The 20,744-nt window shown below is 41.8% G+C and overlaps 1 protein-coding gene across 1 annotated transcript; it reads right to left on the bottom strand.

Moving 5' to 3' along the window:
• Window positions 1-2,112: 2,112 nt before the first annotated feature.
• apobb.1 (apolipoprotein Bb, tandem duplicate 1) lies at window positions 2,113-20,525 on the bottom strand. The gene is made up of 28 exons (XM_088403132.1): window positions 20,398-20,525; window positions 19,117-19,146; window positions 18,918-19,030; window positions 18,707-18,852; window positions 18,403-18,550; window positions 18,176-18,328; window positions 17,271-17,395; window positions 16,974-17,059; window positions 16,449-16,893; window positions 16,246-16,360; window positions 15,099-15,245; window positions 14,801-15,012; window positions 14,533-14,728; window positions 14,279-14,455; window positions 14,002-14,205; window positions 13,754-13,921; window positions 13,460-13,665; window positions 12,700-12,882; window positions 12,496-12,626; window positions 12,202-12,412; window positions 11,960-12,132; window positions 11,690-11,850; window positions 11,503-11,612; window positions 10,697-11,070; window positions 4,603-10,611; window positions 4,250-4,361; window positions 3,977-4,163; window positions 2,113-3,296 (listed from the first exon to the last, which is right to left on the bottom strand). Exons 1-28 carry the CDS (start codon window positions 20,450-20,452, stop codon window positions 2,307-2,309), a joined length of 11,367 nt encoding a protein of 3,788 aa, XP_088259258.1. The 5' UTR covers window positions 20,453-20,525; the 3' UTR covers window positions 2,113-2,306.
• Window positions 20,526-20,744: the final 219 nt, after the last annotated feature.

The raw sequence follows: 20,744 nt of genomic DNA, 5'->3' as shown, positions 1-20,744 counted from the left end.
TTTTGTATTATTTTCATATGACATTGGAGACCGGAAATTCATCACGATGCTTACCTGACAAACAGTATATTGGAGATGCGCCTTCCTGTGGCGAAATCAGGTATTAAACTTAATTAGCATACCCAGGTTTGGTGACCTACATTTTGAATCGATATCAAGCTATAAAAAGAAACATTGATCCAAATTGATTTTTTCCCCCAAAGCTCTGCCCTAAATATTTGACGCAAAGATTTAACAAATAGGTGTATCTCAATCAAGTATAATTTAGAGGGCATTTTACAAAATAAAAATGGCAAGAAATAAGGCTATTATGTAAAAAAATAATAAAAATACCCAAAGCCTTTTTGGTTCAAATATCTTTATGATAGATTTATTGTTCATCTTATTCCTCATTGTGTCATCAAACTGGTTAATTACATCTCTAAATGTCAACTTAATGTTAAACCCAAATACAACAAAGCATATAGGCCTATTTGATGTTTTTTTTTTTTTTTTTTTTTTTTGCATAGACCAAAAAGCAACACACCCTGTAAATCTATATGTTGTTGACTCACCTCTCACCTATTTCGAAAAGCCAGTAAAGGCTGTTTGAGCAGGATTGGGAGAGAGTTGCACTCAAGATAACCTAATCAGACAGAAGACAAGTTTTGCATTGTGTAACAGTAAAAATACCCTTGTTGTATATTATACGTAACTGCAAATGAATTTGCGGACACCCAAGCGGCAGCTCAAGTCTTGGAAGGATGCCAGTTTGTGAAGCAAAAAGTCAAGTCTCGGATCATAAATGTCCTTCCGTGTACTTTGAGACGTGCTCCCTTACCTTGCTCATGATTACCTTTACTCCAGAAAAAAACAATATTTTTTTTTTTTTTGAGGGAAACTTATATTTCATGTGCTTTTGGCTTCAAAATATGTCACCTTCTCATCAAGTCTTTTGCTGCTGGTTCATGTTAGTTGACAATCTTAGTGTAGTGATTGGTCCAAAACAGGTGCGTTTTATTCGTTGAAATCATGTGGCTCAAAATGAAGATGACATTTGCTACCAATCGATTAGTTTTCTACATTGCAGAGCTTTCCAAAAAATGCAAGTTAACTAGTTCCAAGTCAACTCCGAACAACAATTCCATTGACACGCTGGTAAAAACACATAATTAATCTTTTCACGCACAAAGGTTTCCTCCACATTATGCTCTGTATCCAAACTGTAAACATATTCCATAAATAATAAATATTGTTCGTTGATTATTCCTGTTTTGTTTCCAAATGAAGAGCGATGGGCTTCAGCTGCAATTCATTGGCGCAGCAGTTTTTTTTTCTGATGCCTTGCGGGGTATCTGTCCACTCACTACCAAATCTTGTATAATCCTAAATATTGACCAGAGGGAAGGCTGTTGCCATAGCAGTTAAAAACAACTGAAATGTATAAACTACATACAATTGGACACATTTTTCTGTGCTTGATAAATTAGTTAAAAAAAAACAATACAAAGTGGCTCTTGTGTCCATCAATGTTTCTGTGTGTTTCATACACACACACGTATATATATATATATATATATATATATATATATATATATATATATATATATATATATATATATATATATATATATATATATATATATATATATATATATATATATATATATATATATATATATATATATATATATATATTTTTTTTTTTTTTTTTTCCATTACTACACTTGGCTAACTTATGTGTTAAACTTTTGATTCATTAGAAAAGAGGTGTCCATTTGCAGCCCTCCATCCTCCATGGTCATATTACAATTTTATAAATGAATAAAAACGTTTGATGGCAGACATTTTATGCGTGAAACAAAATCCTAATTTGCCTCATTTTCTTTAACAGAGAGCTGTGACCATCACTTTTTTTTTCTAAATAATTACATTATTTTGAGAATTTATATTTGCTTCCTTGCTTGGTTTATTCATTCATTTATTTATTTATTTTTTTAATGGTCCTTATGTTCTTCTATTTTTCTCTATGGGGCCCTCAGAGGATATTTCAGACACCCCTGGATTAGAAGGTGCAGGAATACACATTTTGCACTATTACATATTGTACAATGAAAAATCAGACACTGATGGTTTATTTTAATATACTTTATTGACAAAGGTAATTTATTGCAAGGGTATGTAAATATTACATGCACAACAGATTAAAGAAGCTCATCTAAACCTGCTATACATTTGATGTCATAAATATGGCTAGCATGCTAAGTGGCGATACTCCTTCCGAACAGGTTGGAGTGTTTTATCCGATTCGGAGCAGGGCTGTTTCTTCAATACTGGAAAGTAAAGGGGAGATCAATCTCCAGCTTTCCATTTGTGACTTTGACCTGAGCATCTGGTGACACCTGCGTCAGGCGCTCCAAAACCGTTGCGTTGACTTGGTCGACCGCTTGAATGAACATGTCGAAAACGGAATCGTACGCATTATTGAGCTGCTCCATATCAAGGCCGGAGATCTTGTCGACGACAACCTTGATGATTTTCACAATATCGCGATAGATGTCATTGATCCGGAGGAACACCTCATCCAAATAGTCGGACTTGATGGAGTCAACGAACTGCTGAGATTTCTCAACGATAGCTGTGAAGGTTTCGTTCATTTTCGCCAGCGCCGTGTCGAAATTCTCCAGATCCCTCACGAAGGCCACTAGCCCATTGAAGACATCCTTGATGTAGATTTTTACGTTCTCGGCGAGCTGGCCCATTGTAATGACATCACCGACTGGCATGGAGACTTTCACGGTTTTGATCATATCCATGTATTTGTTAAAGTTCAGCTCAATGGATTGATAAATAACTTGGATGGTTTCATCCAGAGTTTTTGCCACGCTGCTGGTCATCTTCTTCAGGACCTCAGGAAGGGTGGTCATATCTTCAGACCCTGGCAGTTTGAACTTGGTCTCCCTCAGGAGCTTGACCATAGCATCCAAGATGACCTTGATGTTCTGCTGGAATTGGACCACGGTGTTTCTGAAGAAAACTGACATCTGGCTCATTTGGACATCGTAGTTGATGGCGGTATTATAGATGTCGCCGATGCGGGCCACGACAACGTTCTTCAAGGTCTCCATGTTGCTGGTGACCTGATACTTGCGAAGGAATTCCGTGAAGGCGGACACCATGGAAGGGAATCGCAGCTTCAGTTCGGTGAGCATCATCTTGGGTGTTTCTGTGTTGTAGACGATCTGGAGGTTGGTCTTGTTTGCATCTTTGAAAGAGGATTTGATGACGAAGATGTCGACGTCAGCTTCAGGAGCAGACTGTCAAAACAAAAGAATGCAAGAAATAAATTCTTGAGCAATGTTGAGCCCTGATTTAATTTTGATTTAATAGCAGCCATTTTCTTCAATTTTGCATATTCTTAATTTGAGTCAGATTCAACAGAGTGTAATTCTGCTTGGATTCCAATCTCCATGTCTGCTTGCCCATGTTCCATTTCTTTAATGCTAATTGTCAAACTTTAATATTATGGCACGGTGAAGAATTCAACAAAAGGTTTTAAATAAAAGAAACATGGAACTAATGGAAAAAGTGCTTCAAAATACCATCATATTTTAGGTACCTAAAAGAACATGGTATTTGTGATAAATACTTTATGTAGAATCGATCGATGGTTTTTGCAGGTATCGGCAAATGTTATTCAATGCTTTTCAAATTAAGAGCAAGTTAATTAGAACATGTAGCAACTTAATGCTAAATTGTGTATTAGCGACTCCTTTGCAAAACATGAGATTTTCTTTCACAATTTTCCGGCAGAGGAACGCAGAAATAAAGCAGATGATGTTGCACGATCTATTTTCTGTATAAAATATGTCAAACTTTAATAAATCACTTCTATTTTTTTAAGTCTTTTCTTCCATCCAAAAATGATTTGCGCTGGTTTGGTGGTAATTGGCTGAAAAATTATTTCATAGGAGGTGTGTCGGATTATTCCACTTACAGGATAACGACCGTAGACTCTTGCACTCATCTGAGACAGGACCCTGCCATTCATCTGCAAGCCCAGGAAGCCGACGGATGGAACGGACAGTGAGGCGCTAAGAACATCTCTGCGAGCGGCGTAGCGAAGGTTGACATCAGTGAACGTTGGGCTGGTGATGTCCACGTTGAGCGTCTGGCGAGTTACACTGGGGAAAAAAAAAAGACGATATGTTTTAATATGCGCTCATGGCTTGTGATTGGATGAGAGATAGACAAACCGAGAAAATCTTACCCTGTGCTTTGGTCAATGACGTGGTTGGCATCCAAGTTGAGGTCAGCGTGTGTCAGGGCCATCTTGTTAACGATGTTCAAAACCGCATTCTCAAAGTTGACCGTTGAAGAAGCTATTGGGAAAAAGTTTAGGGGTAATTCAGAAACTGAAATATTGTAATAGGATACACGAGGCTCAAAATGTTTATTATAATTAACGGCCTTTTATTCTGTACGAGTTTCAAATGTCAGACTGCATTTGAATGCACCGTACGTCTCGTCCTCATTCAAAACCCATTTGGGTCGGAAATCTAAAATGCGATAGGAAACCGCTGATTTTGAGCCTTGATCGCCAACGGGATATCATCAACTCACCATCCATGTCGTAGTCCAAGATGACAAACGTGGAGGTGGCGGAGGATTTAAGCGTGCCTTTGAAAACGGGAGCGTTTCCCTCCACCAGCATGTCAAAATTGGAGGTGTATACAGGGCTGATGAACTTGCCGTTAGTGGAGATTTTCTGTTTGGGGACGGTTAGATCCACCACGGTTTTGTCCAAGATGGTGAAGTCACCCAGGGTGCTCGGTTGTGCCAGATTGATCTCGATATCGGCGGTCAAGGAAGAGATTGGTGCAATATCAAAGGTAGCCTGGGCAAAATGCTTCCCGTTGGTGTTGAAGGTGAACAGGTTGAGCTCGTTGTTGCCGGTGTGCTTGAGCATAGCGTAGAGACGATTCAGGGAAGCTTCCATTGACAGACTGTCACTCAAATCAAAGTTGATGACTTTAGTGGTGCCTTGGTTCAATTTGACATCGCCGATGATCTTGGCAGTGGAGCGCAGGCCATTATTCAAGAACAGGTTCACGTCGCTATCCAGGACTCCGAGAATGACAACGTCATCAAGCATTGTGGCATCCATGTTTGCCTTGGCGAATCCCTCGATGGAAATATCTTCACTGGTTCTCTCCAGCTTCACGCTGAAATCGCTGTTTGTTTTTCCAACACCTTTGACCAGAGGGATGATGAAGTCACTCTTGATGTTCAAAGTGGAGTGAGCTTTGGATTTAGAGTCCGCAACCAGTTTCTGGTTCACTTCCAAGCTGAGCATCGGCAGAGAAATTCGTGCAGAGGAGGCGATGGAGGTAGCGGCGTCCAGAGTCTCGGTGCTCACGCTGAAGGTGCTGTCATGAGTGCCTTCAATGTGGCGATTTTCCAGGGATAAGGAATTGGCCAGCTTGAGTCCTCTTTTGGTGGTCAGGCTGGTGGTGCCATCAAGTTTGGCTTTCAAGCTCTCGAACTCAGAGACGGTTGTAGCGCCCAGACGGAACACGAGATCATCTGCAGCATACAGTCCAGTATTTGCATTGACATTGATGACAGCGGACTTGAAGGACAGCTCTGTGATCAGGTCACCCACGGGAGGAATCTCGATCAGGTTCATGATAACTGCAATGGGAGCGGTTTGCTTTTTCTGATACACGACCTTGGCATCCAGGTTGACGTTTTGTTCGGTGGAAACCATGAGGCGCTTCAGTCCCGTCAGCTCATACAAGTTCACGTCGCTTATTGCAGGGGTGCGGATGTCAACAAAGGGGAATTCAATGGCGGGAATGCTGATGGGGTTCTTGAGGATGTCAAGATTGACGTTACCATCCATGGCGACATAGACGCCGGCCTCGTTTCTGTTGTTGTCCGCAGTGAAGTTGTAGCTCATTCCACCCTGATTAACACGAGCGGTATAAATTGCGTTCACCTTCTGGTTGCTGGGCGTCAGCGTGGCGGTGTAATCGTTCTGCAGATCGATCTTAGCGGTCGGTACTCCTGGGATGGAAACCCTGCTATTCAATTTGTTCTGGAAGTCAGCAACAACCTCGTCGACATTGGCGACAACGTCAATTCCATTGGAAATCAGTCCTGCAAACATGCCGATCAATTCCGTGTCATGGTTGACTTTAAGCTCAGCCTTCATGGTCTTAATATCGGCATGTCCAGAAGCTGAAACCACACTGTTCTTAATGATGGGGGCTTTGAACTCATTGAGGGTGTTAAACTTGTACAAAAGAGGGCTGACTTCAGCGGTTACTTGGTGTTTCATCGTCAATACCTTTGAGTCGGTGTTCCCGTTGAAAGTCAGCGTGACAAGGCTTGGGCTGAGCGACCAATACAGGTTGCTCTTGTGATCGCCCTCGTGAGTAACAGACTTGCCGACGTTGTCCACGGTCAAAGTGAGGGTGAAATCGTCCTGGCGGAGGATTGCTTTCTGGTTCACGGCGGCGTCGCAGTTGAGTTTGATGAATGGGATGTCAACAAGATGTTTGTAGTTTGTCTCAAGGGAAGCGGCCATTCCTCCTTCCATTGCGATGAAGGCAAGGTTCGTCACATCTGCGTCGTAGAATGGAGTATCCACTTTCACCGCAGTCTTTGCTTGGGCCTGGCCAGACAAACCGTAGAGAGACACAGAGGCTTGGTGATCCACCACAAGCGCAAGATGGTTGATCTTGAGGGTCTCCGCAAGCACAACGCGGCTCATCTTAGGCAGGGCGATTTGAGCGGTCGAGTCGATTTTGTAGTTCAGGATCTCGAAGCTGGGAGATGTGCCTTGAGAAGTAACGATGGCTTTGAATTGGGGCGTCATCACTTTCTCGGTGGAGTTTTGGAACTCAGCGGACGTCTTGACGGTGTAGATGGGAGAATTGAATCGGATCTCACCAGAGAGTTTGCCAAAGCATGGGATTATGATATCGCTCGGGATGGTTGGAAGTTGGATCTCAGGAAGCGAAAGAGACTTCACGAGCTTATCCACGGGGAAGCTTGGGATGGCGGGGAAAGAGATCTCAGGAAGAGTAATTTCTGAGAAGTTGATCTCGGGCATGGAAGGGAAGTTCATTTTGAGGTCTCCGAAGAAATCATCGATGTCAATCATTTCGAATTTGTAATTCAAGATGACGTCAATAACTTGGATGATTCTCTGCTTGATGTCGTCAAAGGAAATGGTGGTAGCTGGGACGGTATGGAAGCCCAGGATGGTGAACTCAGGGATATCCAGCTGTGTGGGGATTTCAACCTGCTTAAGGTTCTCCATGCTGAACTTGATGGATGGAACCACGAGGTCAGTGAGGGGAACAGTGAAAGATGGTGTGGTCACCTCGAACTTTTTCAGTTCACTTATCAGTGAGTCAAAGATCTGCTGAATCTCGCTGATGATCTTTTGCTCGGGGAACACTGACCTCATTTGCTCAATCACATCCTGACACTCGCGACTTACAAAGGCCACAAATCTCTGGTAGTATTTGCCCACTTCCTTCAGGTATGAGGTAAGCTCAGCTTTGAAGTCAACGTTTGTAACTCCTTCTTTGATGTATTCAAAGAATCTCTTAATATCTTCAAACATAGCCTGGTCCACCAGTTCCTTGACAGATGTCATGATTTCCGCAACTTTGATTCCTCTCAGACGATCCATAAAGCCTTTAGCGGAGGCGAAGACAACGTTGGTGAAATCTTCTACTGCTTCAAGTTTCATGGGAATTTCAAGGGCCTTGACTAGATCGTTAACGTATGTGGTGCACCTTGCGATGACTTCATTAGCATAATCCACAAAGCTATTATAGTCCATCGACGTGATCTTCTGCATGAGAGACTCAATATAGGACTTCAGATGTTGAATCATATCCTTGACTTCGGTGGATTTCATGTAGTTAAGAACTCCCTGGAAGAATTGCTGGAATTTGGTGGGGATGTCTGCATCTCTGACCATTCTGGCAACAGTGTTGAGGGTTTCCTCAATTCTAAGTTGCTTGATGACCGCCAACAATTTTTCAAAGATGACTTGGATCTTTTTCTCAGCTTCAAATTTCACAACAAACTCCCGCAGCTTGGCAGAGAATGTGTTGATTTTGTCAAAAAGTTGGAGATCCCGAATCAGGTTCTGGATGCGATTTGCGATCTCACTGAAGATCTCTGTCGGAATCCAGTTCGTGAAGATCTCGATGTTACGGCTGAGGTCAATGTCTCTGATGTTCTCCTTCAGTTCAGTAACCATATCAACAAGATCAAAATTCTCAACCTCGCGTTTAAGGAAGGACATGAAATCGTTGAAAGTGTCCATAATTTGATATTGCTCGTCAATTTCAAGCAGGAATTTGGCACTGGTGCTTCTCAATTGTTCCAAGTCAATCTTCTGGATCATCATCTTCACGGTATCGATAACATACACAAGCATTCCCTTGATGTCATACTTATCATTAACAACATTAATCAGTTCCTGGATCTTTGATGCGATGTTTTCAGCCAGTTTGCCTTCGACAATGATCTTCTCCATCATGGCAAGATATTGCTGAATGTAAAAAGTGACGTCAGTGGTTATTTTGTCAAAAGCGCCCTTCAGATTTCTGAAAATGGCATCCACATCCTCCATGGTGATCATATATTTGGGGGCAAGCTCACTGAAGTACTCCTTCAAAAGGATGACTTTACCTTCAATGTTAAGTTGAGCGACGAACTCCCTTACGAGCTGCGGAAGCGTCTCAAGTTTTTCTAAGATCTTCTCGTTTACGATGAAGTCCCGAACGATTTCTGCAACTCCGACAACATCATCCTTGAGGAATTCCAAGAAGAGAGGCACATTTTCCAACAGAGGGAACTGAATGATGTGACAGTTTGTGTTCTTGTCGTACTTGAGGAAACCTGAGACACCAAATTCCTGGTTGTCTGTGGATTCTGTGTTGATGATGTTTGTGAGGATATTCGCAGAAACGCCCATGCCAGTTCCCTCAGCGGTGTTGTAAAGACTCACGTCTTGATTAAAGGCATGATTATTGATTTTGGACTTTAGAGTAAGAGCGGCGTTCTGTTCAGTGGGAGAAAAGACGGCGTCCATCTTACTGTCCAATGTGGTTTCCAGGGAAATACCGTTGTCCAGGGCCTGGCTCACAGAGGCTCGGCATTCATGAGAGCTAGCAAAAGCCAAGGGTTGCGCTCGCATGAGGAACTTGCCATAGAGCTGTGCGCTGTTCTTCCCATACATCACCAAGTCTCCATCGGCATTGAAGATGGTGTCGAGGTTGAAGTCGAAGGGAACGACGCTGGAACGGAGGCTATGGTCGAAGCGCACGAGCTGCGAGTTGAAACGAGCGTCGTTGGTGAACTTGGCGGCAAGACCGATAATCTCAAGCTCTGAGTTATGATTCATGAGCGTTCCAAAGACATTTCCGGTTGTGCTGCACTTTGCGTTGGCAGTCATGTCAGCGTACTTGATTTGATAGCTGTGCTTGATCTCGGAGTCATCGTAGGTAGTTTTCAGACTTCCGGTCAGGTCCACCTTGTAAGAAGCTGCATTCAACTGAGCCTCGTTGACGATGTTGGCGGAGAGAACCCTAAGGTTGTTGTTGATGTTGGCAAATGCTGAGTAGGGTGTCAGGTCAACGGCGACATCGTGTTTATAGGAGGCGTGCTCACTAGCCTGGGCTTTAGCATTAGATTTGACGGTAAGGCCAGAAAGTGTTAGGGTCAGATCATTGCCGTTATCAAACTTGAGGTCAAACAGTTCAGCCTTGTTCTTCATGACCAGATATGCCTTCGTGGTGTCCAGGCCAGTATTAAAGGTGTTTTGGAAAAAGAGTGGACTCTGGAGAGAGTTTGTTCCACTTGTGACCAAACCATTTTTGTCAAATCTCAGGGCGGCTCTGTGTGTGACAGAGTTGTCGAGAATCTTAACGAAGACATCGCTGTTAACGGTCAGACGATCGGCACGAAGAGAGGAAGTCAGCAGACAGTAGATCTGATCTTCAAAGCGCTCTGCATTCGTATACACTCTCAGGATCATTTTGCCCATTCCAGCGGAGGCTTCGACCTTGTTTTGGATTTTCATGTTGAGAGCGAGAGCACTTGAGTGGCACTTCAGTGACAGGTTGTTATCAGTGAAAGAAAGCTCAGCGGTATGCGTCAAGGTGTCTTCAAAGGCATTGGTGTTAGAAACAACCAACAAGTCACCATCAGCCAGGGTTGCCGTGAATCTGTTCTTAGCCCGAAGAATGACTGAGTCAAACTCGACGAAGGACTCCATTTTTGCATTTGGTTTGAATGGAATGACGTAGAAATTCTGAGTCGAAACCGTCTTGCCATGGATGGGTCCTGCCTGGAACATTCCGTTGAAGTTGCTATCAACAGAGATTTTCTCAGTGTTGATTCCAGTCATAGCGCTGTGCTCGATGTCAACGGTGAAGCCAAATGGGCTCTTGGCGTCAATCTTGTGGTGTGATTTCACGTTAATTTTGTCAGTGACAGTTGCATCCTCAACAAAGCTGAAACTAGCTTGCACGAACTTGTGAGAGACAGAGCCTTTCATCTGGGCCTTCAGTGAATCAGTGGTGGCCAACATTACAGAGCCTAGATGAAAAACAGAAAAGCTTCTATAATACTCAGATCATTTAAAATACCAATAATGATTAGTTAAAAAAAAAAAAAGAAATACCTTCAGTCTTGACAGAGAGGATTTCAAACGGCGATGTTCCTTTGATGTCAAACTTGGCTGAGTAACTTGGGGCTTCCACAACATCTTTGCCGGCTGCCATTGAGGCCTCAACGTCGTAAAGATTGCTCTTCATCTCCGTTGAAACTTCAGCTTTACCGAAAAGAGGAACACTAAAAGTCAGGCTCTCGGGGAAAACGAGCTCAGGGATTGGAATCTGCATGGAGACGAGCTCCACTCCAAACTCGGGCAGAGACAGCTGAGGTGTTGTTAATGCTGGTGGGAAGTTGAGCTCCTTTGTTGACTTTCCTCCAAGTGGGAGTGGGATGGCGATGGTGAAGCTATCTTTGTTGAAGTAGTAGACGGCCTTTGTTTCACTGTCGAAAACAGAAGTTAGAAAGTGTAAATTAGCGGTGTCAGATTAACATATTAACCCAGAGGCAGCTCAAGTTTAGACTACCACATCAATGCGAAGCACTCAGATGCGACCAGAGCCACAGTTAACGATAGGAACAAGGACACAAACTTAGCAGGTAAAGCTCTTTGCCAACGTAAATATTTGATGTTTGACAGTGGCATAGGGAGTGAATGCTAAAGAATGACAATGTTTACATTTTGGGAAATCTGTGAATTTTTGGAAGAGGTAAAATTTGAGTTTTGAAATTTCAGTATGTTTATGTTTCAGTGAGAATTGGTTGAGTGTGTTGAGGGAGAAGCATGTGAAATTTTTTAAAGAATATAACATTGTAAAATACTAAATTTCAAGGTCCCATTTTTGACGTAATTTATAATGTCCATTTCAAACTTACGTGTTCAGGAAGAGTTTCTCTGGCAGGGAAATCTCAGGCATTTCTGGAACTCTCAAGTTCTGAAGGTAAGGGATGTCAGAACCATACTTTTCCATGTAGTTGTTCGCTGCCTAGAAGACGATCAATACAAATGTTTTCACTTGAACACAAAGAAAAGCACATTTAAAATAATAGTTGGGTCTCATACCTCTCCTAACTTCTTGAAGATGTGTGCGACCTTCATGTCAGTCTGTCCCACCTGCATGTCAAGGAGGTCTTGGGTGTACTTCTCAAACAAATCAGTGAACGGTCCAAGGGAGACATCGGTGTTCATGTCAGATTTGAACTCAACTGAAACCTTGCTGTCATCTGGATTGGAGCAAACACGTGGAAATATTTTAGCCATGTCGTTAAAATATTACTGATAATTTGAATACGAACTTATTTGGACTTTTTTGTATGGAAAAAAACCTATTACCGTATTTCATTGTGATCTCCTGCTCGGACTTGGCTTCCATAACCTTCACTTCACTCTTCAGTTTCAATTCCAGTTCATCTTCCCGCTTCATGTTAGCTGTGACTGAGGCATCAACGTCAAGTTTGGGGACCAGAAGCTGAATCTGAAGCATACCTTTCTTCATCATTTCAAGACTGGAAGAAATACCAGAGGGTCAGAATTTAAAATGTCACATGACATAATTGTGAGGTTAGATTTCCAACCTGGCTCGACCAACGAGGGAAAGCTGAGGGATGTTTTTGTTCAGGAGATGCAAATAGGCGGAATGGGTTCCTTTGCCTTTGGTCCTCCCATCGACGAAACCTATCTTCACTCCTCCTTCCACATCGTAGTCAGGAATCTGGACGTCAGCTGTGATCATGTTCTTCCTTCTGTTGTATTTCATGACAGCTCTGGCCTCGGTGGGCTCGGCACCTGGTGTTGTCCAATAAATACCAAAATGTCACCCTGGTGAATTTCCGAGCCGATTCAAATTCACCGTCTTTTGCGTGATGTACCTTCAGCTCTCAGAACAAACTTGACAGAGTCGACCTTATGCTTGCCCTCATCTCCCTCCAGGAGCAGCTCATAGGCAAGAGTTGCAGTGTACTCAGTGATGTCACCGGTAGGATGGAGCTCCACTGCAAACCTATTCAAATTCATTATATCATTATCCAGTAATCTGTTTAAAAAAAATTTAGCTGTATTGTGCGTTTTCTCACTTGCTGTCACCGGTGAAGGGGAAGTAGGGGGCTGTGCCTTGAGAGTAAGCGTCAATGTACTCAAGAGCGGTGCAGAATTTCATCCCGGTAAAGAAGGGGGTGCATTCGCTAACGTCGACTTTGTTTGTCACCGTTGGGATGATCGCCGTGGCTCCAAGGTCGTTCACTGCCATCAGGGTGTTTCTAAATTTCAAACGCAAAGGAGTTAAGAAAAAACAGGGTGTCAGATGAATTGATTATTTAGAATTAATTAATTAGTCATTGTTAAAGCGTCATTTTTTTAATTGCATTCATTTAAAATTTCAAACTTTATGTTTTCTGTATGTTGATTGGCTGTCATTGTATTTGGCATAATATGATAGGCTGCTTTCGTGGGAGAACATGCGAAAGAACATGTGAAAGTTCTTGGTAAATTCACCTTAGAAAAATGCCCCGATGGCAACTTTGATAGACTAATGTCTGTTATTTGGTAAAGAAGGAGTTGGTTTATCAGAGTGGCAGCTCAAGTTTAGCTTACCGCATAAATGCAAAGCACCCACAGCTAACGATAGCAAGGAAGACGCAAATGTAGCAAGCCGTAGCAAAACACAACCAAAATCCGAGAGCAACACGCATTTAAGCAAGATAGACAACATATTATTTTAACGTGACTTCCAAATCATTTTGCAAATGACAAATTATCAGCAAGTCGTGTCTCAATCCATTGATCTTAATATCTAAATAAATACATGGTTGAGGATTTTTGTACGCTCAAGCTTACGTCATTTTAATGAGCTTGGTTGGGTTCTTGGGAGCAGGGATGGTCAGCTTGACATGGTCACGTGCCATGGAGATCTTGGCCTGAAGGCCGCTCTCGTGGAAGATGTTGGAGTGCATCTCCAATCCAGAGTTGAGGTATTCGGGAATGTAGGTTCCAACATGGGTTGTGAACTCCACGCCAGCAGAGGGCATGAAAGCTACTTCGCTCTGTCAGAGAAACACAAAAAATTATTAATTGGCCGATTAATCGTTACTTACAAATTATGATTAAAGCCATTGAATGAATGATTGTTACCATGTCACGGGCAATCTGAAGTCCAGCCTTGACGCCAGGGGTGAAGGTTCCAGACAATGAAATTTTCAGAGGAACACCAGTGACGGTAGGCAGGAAAAAGTCATTGTCCATGAAGATGTAGTGGGCAAAGATGGTGTTATCAGCCTTGGTCATCAGTCCCTTCAAGAGCTGCAAAGACAATTCAGATTTTTTGTTTTTGTTTTGTTTTTCGTAAACTTTTCTCCTCAAGCCACATTTTCTTTTCTTACATCAGCAGGGAACATCCTGAACATGCTCTCAAACATCAAGACGGCAGAAGAGGCCATATCTCGCAAATCGTCGGTCTTCAGATATCCCAGCTCGTTTCCGAACAATCTCAAATACATCATGGCCTCTGGAGACTTTGAGGTCCGCAGTTTTTCCATCAGCATGTTGAGGTTCTGCCCAACTTCTTTCACGATGTTCTGAGAGAGCTAAACACATGGATAAAGTACAGCTTTACTGTTTGACGGGAATTGCGGGGTTGTTTTCAGCAAACTCAAATACCTGTCGCTTCATCTCAGCATTCTTCAACGCGGGAATGAAGCGCTGTACAATCTCTTTGACCGCCAGCACGTTATCCGAAACGAAGTACATGGTCTTCAGGGCGGTGTCGGGGAAGAATCCGTTGTCGCCAAACAGAGCGTCGACCGTTGGTTCAAATCCTTTACCCTCGATACCGACCTGCGATGGAGGTAGAATTGACGAGTTAGCTTGATTTAAACAAAACAGCTTTGTTTTGTGCCATTCTAAATATTGACCTCCATCATGTCAATGTCAAAGCCAAAGGCCTTAAGGGTCATTTCCAACATGGCTTCCTTGGGCAGGTAGCTGGCGCCCTCAAAGATCATGTTCCCCTCGACGGAGCCGATGCGGTAGTTACGAGAGAACTTGGTGGCGTCCATGACGGGTCCGATCTCATTGTCCTGGATGGCGTCGCGGATCTTTTGTCGGAGTCTTGGCAAAGCAAACAAAGATATCGTTTGAATTTTCCACGATTAAAACAACGAGCGGCGGTTTCTGACTTACTCTTCGGTTTGGGGCTCGCTCGATGACAAGATGTTGGTGATGTGGGACACCACGAAGCTCTTGAATTGGGTGTCGACTTCCGTGGGCAAGGCGGTGGTCAAACGCACCAACTCGCTTGGCAGGGGGTTCTTCATGAGCACAAGATAAGCGGCGATTCTCTTTTGCAGGGGGCTGGCGCTGTCCAGAAGGACCTGGATCAGAATATCTCTTCCCTATGACAGAACAAATGCTCCAATTAGCAAGCGTTATCATGAATGATTCCAACCGTGTTTTAATATCTGTGAGCTTTGCTACTTGCCTCGTCCGAGATGGGAGTCAGTCGGTAAACCTGGATGGCAGCTTGCTGCACTGCCAGGGTAGCTTCTGGTTGGTTCACACACTGCAGCACTGAAGTTCTGAGAGCAGGACTGGCAGGAATAACAGCGGGAGCCATGTTTGCGAGAACCTAGATCAACATGGAAAAAAAGGTCCTCTTTATTGTACGGAATGAAAAAAAACAAAAACAGGCTTCTGATTACGATTACTCGACAGCTAATTATTGTATTCATTGATATTTATTCAACAATCAATTAATCAGTACAAGACCTAGTTTAATTTAAAATGACCAAATAAGGTTTAGCCTCTTAACAGTTGGTTTATGTAGTCTTCCATGCAAGCAGAATTATTTGTAAGAAATGGTAATATGCCTGATCTGTGGCCCAGGGGGCATTTGTGGCCCAATGCTCTTTTTAAGCGGCCTGCGGCAATTGCTAAAAACGACATTTACTTATAATGAATTTTCTTTGTATACTGGAAAGGTTTTGTAAACATAACAATATATAAACTGACTTTTTGAAACTAAACCTTTCTGTTCATAATACAACTAATAAATACGTGAATTCATTTTTACAAGCAAAAATGGTTTCCTTTACGTCCTGACTGTGTCAAGGTCCAAATTGTGAACATATTACATGAATGATTCACAAGTACTAAGTGTTTTCAAAATCGACCGCTCCAAAATCTTGTAAAAACCTTCTTTTATAGATAGAGTTTAGAAATTACAGCAATATATAAAAACACTTCAATTGCTTGATTGACTGATTTAGGTTCACTTGATAAAGAAAAAAAAATCAAAGGGGTCTTTGCAAGCTGTGATTTTTTTTTCTTCTGTATGCATGAAGAAAATAGACACTCCTAAATTAAATGAACAGACAAAAAAAAAAATCCAAAAATTCGCTTGTACTTTGGAATACAAATTATTTTAGCCTTTTAGCATTTTCTGCACAGTCAATTTGAAATAATGTCCTGTTTTTTGATCAACAATCAAAGCCGGCTGTAGTTTCGATTCATTGATTAATCCACAAAATAATCAAAATATGAATCAATTGAAACCTTTGTTAGTAACAGCCCTACTTTGGATAACACTTCCGTATGACATTCGACTAATAATTTATCAGATGACATACCTTCAAAGTCAGGAAAGTGTTTTCTTGATCACCAGTGCAGTCGCCCAAATGACCTGCCAGGAACTCAGCAACCGAGCGGATCTCGGGGATGATTTTTCCTTCGTTTTTGTAGAACCTGCGATGAAAAAAAAAGTAGCTTTAGAGTCTTTGAATAATTTTTGAAAGTCAATACTATATCTCAAATGTATGTAAGATTTGCTCACCTCTTGACTACGTTGCTCAGGCCGTACATGATGGGCTTGCTGGGCTTGTACTTGACCATTTCAAGCATGTCGTTGATGAGCAGAGCGGAGGGATTGGAAACGAGTCCCAAAGCAAAAACGGTGGCGTCGACTTCAACCGCGGTGGTCTGGAAGCCCCGAAGGATCTGCATGATGGCGCTGCTGCACTCCGGGGTTCCGCACTGGGCCAGAACTTGGTAAGTCAGGACACGGGAGATGACCAGGGCCTCCGGGACGGCGCTGCTCAGGGTTTCCGTCTTCAGTCCGCGGACCATGGTGACTATCTGACGGAAGAGGTGCGCCCTCCTCTCGCCCTCGGTTTCGGGGAGCATTGCCAGGTCGCTCAGCAGATCCAGGAAAGCATCTTTTGGCTGGGAAAATGTCTTGTGCTCAACAGTGTCCATGTGAAGACCCTTGGCGTTAGCGCCTGTGACAAAACAGACAGTCGTCAATAGTTTTGCCTTGGAAATGGTATTCAAAACATCTCAGACAAAATTGTTGACTTACCATGATCAAAGACTCTGTCATTGGAAGTAGAAACCTGCATCAGGGTCACTTCTTGCTTTCCAATATTTGTTACGCCATATTCGCCCCTGAAATTGTAAAGCGCAGCTTCAGGACATTATAGCTTTCTTTTCAAATTAGGAGCAAATTGATTGGAACATGACGCAGCCTAGGATATTTGATTGAAAAAAAAATAGTTCACAAGGGGTACATCAGTGAAAACAATGTTGAGAGTCACTATTTTCGTATACTGTATTACTGAAACACAATGTAGGATGCAAGAGGGAGTTTCAGATTTACTTGTGGGAGAATGGGATGAGGATGTGCTTCTCTGTGCATGAGCCGGATGTCATGTGTTTCTTGTCGTTGTCAAACTTGTAGTTGCAGGTCTGTGAGCTTCTGACCAGCTTGGAAAGAGGGTATTGCTGAAAAGAAAAAAAAGGAACGATTTGGCTCATGCTTACTTGACATTAACCCATTCTATCCAAAAGATATATTGATTTTATTTTTTAAGGTACATTCAATCCTAAGTACCTACTTATATTTTTGTCAACATTTTCACGTGTTTAGCTAGAGCAAAGTCTAAAATGGTGGGTAATAAATTAACACCAAGAAGCAATTGATTATTTGAGGAAATTGAGTTTTTAGCAATCAATTACAATTGAGGTAATAAGTACAAACAATCAATCACTTTAGGAAAATAAGTACTTAAGAAATCAATGACTGTAGTACTGAAGTGCTTGTGATCAATAACTGTAGGTCATAAAACAATAATAAAGTATATGACGACTTTAGGTAATTAAGTGCTAATATTATTGATTCGTCAAGGTAGTTAAGTAATATATTATTTTTAGTACATAAGTACTAAAGTGATCAATACTTTAGGAACTAAACAAATAAAGTAATTGATTACTTTAAGTAAGTTATTAAGGTAATTGAATATTTAAGGTACCAATGTACTTAAGTGCAAAATTTTGTACTTCAAGTAAACAATTACTTTAGAGCTTAATTCATTTAGTAGCAGGCATTTTTAGGCCGTGAAAATATGTATTTGAGATTTGAATGATTTAAAAACTCCATTGCCAGCTAGTCCAATTAAAATGGATCTTTGACGTGTATTGACGTCAATGGCAGTGAACGAGTCAAAAAAGCGTCAGGTTTGAATCCAATTTTGAATGGCATTTTCTTGCCCTAAACTGTCTTACCATGCCGGAGATGAGTGCCAAGGGGCTGGTATAATCTTTCACCGGCACGAATTTGTCGCATGTGGACAGATTCCTTTTCAGGCTGAGGTCAGTTACGATGTCCTTTTCGTCGTTGACGACGTAGTAGGTCTTGCACACACCGTGGATCGTTGGCTAAGAAAGAAAGGATTCATTTATTTGAAGAAATGGAAATTGCTTTGGGGGATTTCCATAGGAAATGATCGTACCATATTCTTGCTCACGTCCTCTTCCAACAGAGGCACAGCCAGGGCTGAGATGATACCCCTCTTGATGTTCAGGGTGGTAGTTGTCTCACCTTCCTCAGGGTACAGCTTGACTTCATAGTCACCCTCGACGACAACCTTCAGAGGATATCTAAAAGACAGAGAAAATATGTTATATTTGAAAACTCATTCAATCCCAAAGACCTATTTTGACGTTTTTTAAGAATCCAGACATTCAAGCCTAAGAATTAAAAAAAAAAAATGGCCGGCACTGAAATTATTCATTCTGTTCGAGAGAATTTGGTACCTTTCCATTTCATCAGAAAAGGCATCCGAGCTGGAGGCGGGACCGAAAGTGGGTTTGCCGTCAGAGTCGACGCCGACCACTTCACTCAGGGTGCAGCCAGTGGTGCGTACGATGAAACTGCAAGTCTGCGGAACTTCGATTTCAACCTGTGGCAGAAAATGCGCGTCAGCATCGCGTCATAGCTTTACCTTTGGCACATTTCAACTCATACCTTGCATGTGGCCCTGGGTCCGTTCTGGACCGTGGAGGCCCCATTGATGGCATTCAGAGACTCTGCTACGTATTGGTATTCGTACTTGTGCAGGGTCTTATACCTTTTGGCCACTAGAGGACGACATTGCACCACCTTGGTAAGACATTTATTCTTTCTTTCTTTTTTTTATACATTTTTCAGATATTGGGCAACTTACATGGGCAGGTTGGCTGATCATCTTGGGCAACTTTGAAGAAGAAAGACCAGAAATGTTCATGAGAAATTGCACTAGAAGAAGGCATATTCTTTTTGTCTTGTTTGAAGACGAATTACTATAGAACATGGGTGTCAAACATAAGGCCCGTGGGCCAGATACGTCCCACAAAGAGATTTAACACGGCCTGCGAGATGTTTTTCAAATCACCATAACTCCTAAACGACAGCAACGTAATTCCAGTTGATTTTAAAAATCATAAATCATTATTTATGAAAGAATGGAAAATTGTGATAGAAATTTTCCTTTCATTTCATGTAAAAAAATGCTATTTGAGATATTTATTTAGCTATTTTATTTGGCTTGTCAAAAATATATTTGCAGTTTATTCCCGCTTTTCACAGTGAATTGGGACCAGGCCGGTGTGGATAGCAAAAATTTACATAGAATTGCCACTAATTGTGTTGAGTAATATCGCATGGTTTTGCCTGTGTACAAATCTTGATTTATAATTAAGAATGTTGCTATTGTTTTTGTTCTCGATGTTCTTTAATCTTTAGTTCCGAAGTATAATAAGTCAGACGCTGATGACAGCACTGTGGTTAAAGATTTTTTTTTTTTTCCTCTTATGTAAGTGCTGATATATGATGGGATGTTGTCATTCAAGACTTTGTACATATCTCTGTTGTACAGATAAAGGTGTCCAATCTACTTTTCTGATAAAGTGGTGGAGTTTAGTGCACAGACAAAGGCATTTTGATCGCTAGGGTCTCCATATTCAAAAACTGTATATAAAAAATTGAATAACAATGAGTATTTTAAGCTGTAATAGAGGATCTATTGTTTTTAATATTGATTGAGAACAGCATGGGACCCAATATTGCACCTTGTGGAACCCCCTTGGTGAAAGGCTATACTGTATGTGTATATATGGCTGAAAATCTCTCTGTGAAAGATAACAAAAAAAAATCGACAATTTTTTATCATCTTAAAGTAAAATTTAATAATAGGTTGTATAAGTCTTCAAAATGAACAAAATACTATTTTATGCGTGGAACAAAAATTGTAATCTACAGGTTTTATTCCTTATATTCTTCTAGTGTATGACAGAAAAATATTTTCTTTCTTAGATGTCAAACGTTTTTCATTTGTGAAATAGCCAAATGAATGCAACGAATCCACACGGACATCCAAATACTCTTCAGAATCAAGATGCCTCAAATCGCTAGCCAAAAGCGCCCATCAAAATAACATGAAGTTGAAGTATCTAACAGAAATACTCACCAGCCAAGGCTGATGTGCTGAGGATCAGCAGAAGGCAGAGCTTTGAGTCCCTCATGATGGGCCCGTAAAGCTCAATCCCTTCGGTGTTCGGCGAGTACTCAGATGAGACTGAGCTATCCCGATCCTCGCCAGTCTTTTATAGAACAGATACCGGCGGGAACGTTCAAAGTCCACTGTGACCTGCAGTGTGGAGGGACAAAGGGAAAAGGTTTGAGAGGATACGCGTTGCTCAAAGCTGAGGCTTACAACACCGATTTTCAGAAATCGTTACATGGTCCGGGGTCCTCAAATGTTTGATGGTATCCGGAAATGTCAATGAGTTCAAGTTACTTTGATTCTTTTCAAAC

Source organism: Hippichthys cyanospilos, chromosome 20 (genome assembly GCF_059441005.1).
Source record: "Hippichthys cyanospilos isolate Australia breed blue-spotted pipefish chromosome 20, RoL_Hcya_1.0, whole genome shotgun sequence".
NCBI lineage: Eukaryota > Metazoa > Chordata > Actinopteri > Syngnathiformes > Syngnathidae > Hippichthys > Hippichthys cyanospilos.
The sequence above is the reverse complement of the archived record's forward strand: the minus strand, read 5'-3'. Positions and strand labels throughout refer to the sequence as shown.